General features: G+C 31.5%; 1 protein-coding gene across 1 annotated transcript; it reads right to left on the bottom strand.

The window, feature by feature from the left end:
• Nucleotides 1–2,390: 2,390 nt before the first annotated feature.
• LOC144842737 (polyprenal reductase-like) lies at nucleotides 2,391–6,834 on the bottom strand. The gene is made up of 6 exons (XM_078699257.1): nucleotides 6,678–6,834; nucleotides 5,299–5,497; nucleotides 4,669–4,820; nucleotides 3,855–4,046; nucleotides 3,237–3,377; nucleotides 2,391–2,660 (listed from the first exon to the last, which is right to left on the bottom strand). Exons 1-6 carry the CDS (start codon nucleotides 6,712–6,714, stop codon nucleotides 2,410–2,412), a joined length of 972 nt encoding a protein of 323 aa, XP_078555383.1. The 5' UTR covers nucleotides 6,715–6,834; the 3' UTR covers nucleotides 2,391–2,409.
• Nucleotides 6,835–8,245: the final 1,411 nt, after the last annotated feature.

The following is an 8,245-nucleotide window of genomic DNA, read 5'->3' as shown; positions in this document are numbered from 1 at the left end:
GGCCATTTTTCAACAAAATCTTCGAAAAATGGTCAAGTTTCAAACTTTTTAATTTTTGACAAAACTCGCTTCTATGGTACTATAGGATGATGATAACGCAATATATGATCATATACAGCAATATTATCGAATAATAATTGAATTTTTAAAAACTTGATATTTTGGCCATTTTTTGAAAAAATCCCTGTACTATAGTACAGGAATTTTTTCAAAAAATAGACATTTTTCGACCTTTTTATTTTTTGACAAAACTGGTTTCTATGATACTATAAGATGATGATAACGCAATATATGATCATATACAGCAATATTATCGAATAATAATTGAATTTTTAAAAACTTGATATTTTTGTCATTTTTCGAAAAAAATCCCTGTACTATAGTACAGGAGTTTTTTCAAAAAATAGTCATTTTTCGACCTTTTTATTTTTTGACAAAACTGGTTTCTATGATACTATAAGATGATGATAACGCAATATATGATCATATACGGCAATATTATCGAATAATAATTGAATTTTTAAAAACTTGGTATTTTGGCCATTTTTCGAAAAAATCCCTGTACTATAGTACAGGAATTTTTTCAAAAAATAACCATTTTTCGACCTTTTTACTTTTTGACAAAACTGGTTTCTATGGTACTATAGGATGATGATAACGCAATATATGATCATATACAGCAATATTATCGAATAATAATTGAATTTTAAAAACTTGATATTTTTGTCATTTTTCGAAAAAAATCCCTGTACTATAGTACAGGAATTTTTTCAAAAAATAGCCATTTTTCGACCTTTTTATTTTTTCACAAAACTGGTTTTTATGGTACTATAATATGATGATAACGCAATATATGATCATATACAGCAATATTATCGAATAATAATTAAATTTTTAAAACTCGATATTTTGCCCATTTTTCAAAAAAAATCCCTGTACAGGAATTTTTTTTTTTAAATAGCCATTTTTCGACCTTTTTATTTTTTGACAAAACTGGTTTCTATGGTACTATATGATGATAACGCAATATATGATCATATACAGCAATATTATCGAATAATAATTAAATTTTAAAAACTTGATATTTTGCCCATTTTTCAAAAAAATCCCTGTACTATAGCACAGGAATTTTTTCAAAAAATAGCCATTTTTCGACCTTTTAATTTTTTGACAAAACTGGTTTCTATGGTACTATAAGATGATGATAACGCAATATATGATCATATACAGCAATATCATCGAATAATAATTGAATTTTAAAAACTTGATATTTTTGCCATTTTTCGAAAAAAATCCCTGTACTATAGTACAGGAGTTTTTTTTCGAAAAATAGCCATTTTTCGACCTTTTTATTTTTTGACAAAACTGGTTTCTATGGTACTATACTATGATGATAACGCAATATATGATCATATTCAGCAATATCATCGAATAATTGAATTTTAAAAACTTGATATTTTAGCCATTTTTCAAAAAATTCCTGTACTAAAGTACAGGAATTTTTTCAAAAAATAGCCATTTTTCGACCTTTTTATTTTTTGACAAAACTGGTTTCTATGGTACTATAATATGATGATAACGCAATATATGATCATATACAGCAATATTATCGAATAATAATTAAATTTTAAAAACTTGATATGTTAGCCATTTTTCAAAAAAAATCCCTGTACAGGAATTTTTTTTTAAAATAGCCATTTGTCGACCTTTTTATTTTTTGACAAAACTGGCTTCTATGGTACTATATGATGATAACGCAATATATGATCATATACAGCAATATTATCGAATAATAATTAAATTTTAAAAACTTGATATTTTGCCCATTTTTCAAAAAAATCCCTGTACTATAGCACAGGAATTGTTTCAAAAAATAGCAATTTTTCGACCTTTTAATTTTTTGACAAAACTGGTTTCTATGGTACTATATGATGATAACGCAATATATGATCATATACAGCAATAAAAACTTGATATTTGGTCATTTTTTTACATAACTGGATACTATATAATAATTAACATGCGCAAAGTCAAATAATGTGTTCTGCGCATGTCAATTATGTTATAGTAACCATTTATATCAACAAATATCGAATCGAAATTTGGCCATTTAAAAATAATTTCCAAAAAATTGCCAATTTTTGACCGTTTTATTTGTTGACATAACTGCTTACTATATCATAAATAACATGCGCAGAGTCGAATGTGTGCTGCGCTATCAATTATGCTATAGTAACCAGTTATATCAAAAAATAAAAATTGGCAATTTTCGAAAAAAAGGTACATTTTCGATTTCTCAATTATGCACCACTAGCTGATTAATAACTGTGTATATAGAAATACCATCGCATAATATAGAATTATGGAAAAAATACTAAAAGAAGATTCTCCACCTTTAATCAATTATTTTTAATAAACAAATGGAATAACCGCCGTTCTATTTTTAGGATAGTCTTCAAATTTGTCTTTATACCATTTATGGACGGTGTAAGATGCTGCTAGCTGATTGGTTATTACAAATGCATACACCATATACCACATCTGATGACTGAATCCTAACATAAAGATTCCAGATGTGTAAATCAGTATCTCAAAAAAGTAATGCGGGCAGCTGACGTACTGGAACCAGTCTCCGTACGGGATCTTGTGCGAATTTTTATCTGTAAAAGAACAAAAAAGTAAAATTACAAGATATGTTGCATTTCAGGTTTGTTTTTTCTCACAAAACACATCTAAAGACTTCTTACAAACATGAACTAATTCAAGTAATGATTTTAAATGTAGAGAGTTTTGCAATAACAAAACGAATATGTCATGCATTTTGAAGCTGATCCCTGTATCATATTCGTCCATATATTCATTTTTACGGATATTAGAAATTGTATTTCTCCAGTCCAATACAAATATTAATTACAAATTTATTTAGCACATTTTGTTCTGAATGCATACGATTATATGAATATATATTTTATTATATGTAATTTATTAGTGTTTTGCTATTTTAGTATTTATTTACTTTATCTTGCAGTGCTTTGTTGCCATTTGAAACAGATTTTATGCTCTTATGAAAACAAAAATTAATTTTGATATATTCGTTTTTCGTATGATTGCAAAACTTGCCTATTAGCCTAATGAATACACAGTTTTGTGAACAGGCAGATGAGCGCTGATTGAGGTGCAGCTCAATTTTCAAAGCGCAGTTCTGTAGAGTAAAGGAAAATGTCACAAATACTAACCTTTATCTGTTTTTCTTAAGTCAGAAAATATCTTATGACAGATATACTGATGCCAACTACTCCATACGTAGAGAATGATAGCAAAAATATGATACCACCGAATCTGTTGTTTAAATAACTCAACTGGACCAGTAAATGGAACTGAAAAGAATAAAAAGTAAGTTATTACCTTAAAACAAACACGAATATTGCATGGAAAAAATTATGTTCCATTTTCACCTCATGAAAATATTTGTACCATTGCACTCACAAGCATTCATTTTGTTTTTTATAGTGTCCTGTGCCCAAATATGGTAGTGGTATGCCCAAATACGGTAGTGATATGACATCATTATGTCCATATATGGGCACTTCACATTTTGTTGTCACAAAGTTTGATAGTCTACATTCATTTGTATCATGGATGAAACTAAGCTAGGACCGTTTTGAGTCTCCAGAAGAAAGGCTGAGGCAGATACTAGATGCAGGGTCTGATGGGAGCCCAGCTCCATTTGTTCTATACAGCACTTGATATTGTCAGATGGCCTCCCATTCAAGCTCTAAACCATTGCTTAACTTCCGTGATTAAACGAGGACCGGTGTTTCAACATAATTATATCATCTTCTAATGATACTCACCAGGCTTATTTAAATCCGGTGCTTCACTTATCAATGAAAATCCACAGAAGAGATAAAATGTTATACCAAGAAGGTAATGAACTACATTCATGGTAGCCTTGGAGTACTTGCTTAATATGACGCACTCTAAGAAACGCTTTGTACCTTGAATCACGATCACTGTAGCCATTAACAGCACCGAAAGATGCGACACTGAAAAGAAAAAAGTAAAATTGTCATTCATTCTCTCATTTTGCTATACTTTATACACTTGCAAGCAGCGTACATAATGTTTTTCATGTATTACTTATTTTTATAGCAATATTTTCATGAGGGAGTTTATGTGAATTCTGCAGATTCAGAATATATAATAATTTGAAAGAAAAAGATGAGTTTTCAAGGCAGATTTACAGGCCCATCCAATAGTTACAGTAAGGTCATTGCCACTCCGATTACTAAATAGAAGTAGCTATGACTTTGGAAGTAGGGAGCTGTAGCTTGGTGGTTAACATGCTTGACTTCCCAACCCAAGAGCCAGGGTTCAATCCTGACCTAGTGCAACTCCACTCCCTAAGCTTCAATTGAGACTTAGTTTTATAAGCACAATAAACTTTAAATAGTTTATTCATTCTTTAATTGGTGAGTTTGTGCTCGCTGTTGGATGCATATAAAAACTAATGGGTTATCGCTTCAAGCTAATGCAGACGAATGGTAGAATGGTAGAATGCTCAGCTTCCTGTCAGTAGGTCAGGGTTCGAAACCCATCGGTACCATTTTTTAGGTTTTTTTTATCTGCCTGTTTTTTTTTTTAATTTTAAAAAAGAGTCTAAAATACCTGATGGTTTGTTTACTGGGTAATAGGTAAGCATCTTAACACATTTGATGTACCAAGAGGGTGCTTGTCCTCCAAGAAAGTAAACGTTCACCAAAACCCACAGCAAGTAACCGTTGCTTATCATTGATGTTAGGTAGTAATGTTTGAAATAACTAAAATAAAAGAAAAAAAACGACAATATATATTATTATTATGCAAAACAATAATATTATTATACTTTACATTATTTATATTATTAGAGTACAATTTAATTGAAATCTGTTTGCATTTTATGTGTTATGTTCAATGAACTGGAAGCACAAAACTGAATTTATTTTAAAATTTAAGTTACTATTTTAATAATAAATAATTAAAATCTTTTATTATTGTTTTCTGAAATTCTGAAGGCACTCTCGTCTCTCCATATAAGCAGCATGGAATTAATGAAAATCAAATGTTCATTGTGAAGTCATGCTAGATATTGAAAGTTTATTCACACTAGTTAAGCCATAAGCTTATCTTATCAATTATCAAGGTCTCTATCCGAACTTTTTTTTTAGCCTCTCCGTGCTAGGCCAGCCGTAGGCCATACGCTACGGCCGGCTATATGCGGCTGAATTGCGGCTACTAGCACTCTAGGCCTATGCCTACCTTTTTGGGATCTGGATCACTTTTTCGATCATTGTTTTGCTTCTTGCGGACACCACTTTACCATACATTGACAAGTCCTTGATGAAGAGTGGTGTGTAAGGGCTTGCAAATAGAATCCATAATAAAATGAACCCTACAGAGAAGCCACACCAGTGATAAACAAGAAAACAAGCCCCAAAAAATTCAGCCATGTCAACAACTAAAGAAAGATTTAGAATCAGGTACATTCAATATACCAAATTGGTAGGTTGAGCATAGTCAACTTTGAACAGTACGTCTGGTATAAAAGTCTACGATACTTTAAATTGGTCAATTATTATGGCCTATTATTTTTAATTACTGAAAGAAGTACTTGAATTATTCAAATTTAAAATGAACCCCCCTTATTGAGCGCCAAATGATTTGAAAGAATGATGAACACATGCAGAAAAACTAGCTGTATGTGAGAAACATGTTCATGAGAGAAAATTGACAGACGAATAGTCAAGACGATGTAGGCCTAATCATGGAGGTATAACATACACATCAATAACCGCGCTACCAAATACGGCTATACGGTACCATCTTCGAGACGTGATATGGCTGCATCCGGTATGAAATTAAAAAATCCGGCTCTATAGCTTTGAGGACATGTCCCTGTAGTATATTCACGCTAAATCCGAGCTCAATACTACAACGAATAAGGGAGGAGTAGTACTTTATAAACCGCACTTTTTGCTCAATAGTGTCCGGATGGAAGAAGAAGAGGAAAAGATGAGAGAGTCCTAGACTCAGGTACCCCGAGTAATAAAACGAGATATACTCTATATCATATTACGTATACAGTATATTTCACCATAAAGTTAAAGAAAAATAGGTTTCGCCAGAGCTCGAACCGGGACCTTCTGCGTGTTAAGCAGACTTGACAACCACTACACTACGAAACCTCTTACACTAAAAATGTGGGTTACAGAAAGTTTTTTAATCCATTTAAATTACAAATAAATATGGTAATAAGCACAAAGCAAAATAAACATGTGTAAAAGTGATAATTACCGATTACACAAAATAAGTATTTAAAAAAATAATAAAAATAAGATATACTGTGTATAATTATCATATTGCGTATACAGTACTTTTCACCATAAAGTTTTAAAAAAAAGGTTTCGCCCGGGCTCGAACCAGGTACCTTCTGCGTGTTAAGCAAACGTGATAACCACTACGCCAAGAAGCCGCATATAACTACATAACGCTGTGGTGTGTGTCACACATTGTGGCTTTTTAATTAAACAAATTAATTAACAAAAAAGCACGAATGTGCGATACTCGGGGTACAGCAAATGAAGCTGTAATGACGTCATAAGACGGGATGTGACGTCACATACACATCAATAACCTACCAAATACGGCTATATGGTACCATCTTCGAGACGTCATATGGCTGCATCCGGTGTGAAATTTAAAAATCCGGCTCTATAGATTTGAGGACATGTGCCTTTAGTATATTCATGCGAAATCCCAGCTCAATACTATAACGAATAAGGGAGGAGTAGTACTTTAAAAATCGCACTTTTTACTCAATAGTGTCCAGATGGAAGTCCTAGACTCGGGTACCCCGAGTAAAAATGACGGATATGGTCGACTTACAATTGGTTAAGTTTATTACGTTAGTGGTTAAGTTTATTATACGTTAGTACTGGTTAAGTTTATGACGTTAGTACTGGTTAAGTTTATGACGTTAGTACTGGTTAAGTTTATTACGTTAGTACTGGTTAAGTTTATTACGTTAGTGATTAAGTTTATAGTGTTAAGTTTATAGTGTTAAGTTTATAGTGTTAAGTTTATAGTGTTAAGTTTATTACGTTAAGTTTATTACGTTAAGTTTATTACGTTAAGTTTATTACGTTAAGTTTATTACGTGTTGGCTTAAATTAGTACGTCATAGTTACTATTTTTATTACGTCAGTGGTGCTACAGACGCAACACAAGGACGTAACGCAACGTAGGTGAGTTCACCAATCACAAGCGATGGATTATTTGAACTGTCGCTTGTCATTGGTAAACACGCTTGCAATCCTACATAAATTATGATAGAGTCAGGCATATTTGCCAAAATCAACCTAAATACAATACTTAGATCTTTCAAACACTACGTGCACTACTATATGGTGTATAGCCTAAATCCATAGGCTTACTAAGTACTAGATATTACATGAATAAACATGGGGCTAGGATGCATATCCTAGACTTAAAATATGCATACTTAGATCTAAATACTTTATAAAATACACAATGTAGGCCTAACATTTAACACTAGAGCTAGAATGGGAGTATAGACTAAATGAATAGATAAACACTACTACAAAATGAACAGTCTATCAAGTAAATGCTTTCCTTAAATATATTATTATAAATACTATTATATAGGCCTGAATGCATAGCCAATCTACTACACAGCTTTAGAGATAGACATATACTTTACGGTATCATAGTAGTTAGTTACATCTATCACTAACATATATAAAATAACACTACCGTATATAATGCACAGTCTATAAGCCTATATATTATATAGACTAAATTGGTTACTTATAATCACTTATAAACTTTACAGGAATTAATACTGTAGATAGATTTAAGCGTTATTTACTGAATAAGTATAGTAAACTAAATACGATGCTTAGATCAAAACACTTCAATACACAAATTGCATGAGTTATAAAGTAGGCCTAGACTAATTAAGCTCTGTCTACACTATCAAACTACAGTAGTTTGACAAAAAAAGGTATGATGTGCCCAAATATGGTAGTAATATGACATCATCATGTCCACATATGGGCAAATCACATTTTTTTTTCACATAAAGTTTGATAGTGTAGACAAGGCTTTATACTAAAAAAGAAATTATTTTTCCGTGGTTATACATGTACTTATATGTGTTCTAACATAATGGCTGGGTAAAATCTAT

This window comes from Antedon bifida, chromosome 5 (assembly GCF_963402885.1).
Source record: "Antedon bifida chromosome 5, ecAntBifi1.1, whole genome shotgun sequence".
NCBI lineage: Eukaryota > Metazoa > Echinodermata > Crinoidea > Comatulida > Antedonidae > Antedon > Antedon bifida.
Note: the sequence above shows the minus strand (reverse complement) of the source record. Positions and strands in the feature narration are given on the sequence as shown.

Excerpts from the sequence above, each read along its gene's own strand:
- LOC144842737 (XM_078699257.1), bottom strand. The coding sequence starts at position 6,714 with ATGACGTCTCGAAGATGGTACCATATAGCCGTATTTG. Across the intron at positions 3,378-3,854 it reads ACCGGATTTAAATAAGCCTG|TTCCATTTACTGGTCCAGTT; the intron begins GTGAGTATCATT and ends TATTCTTTTCAG. Across the intron at positions 2,661-3,236 it reads CTTAAGAAAAACAGATAAAG|ATAAAAATTCGCACAAGATC; the intron begins GTTAGTATTTGT and ends GTTCTTTTACAG.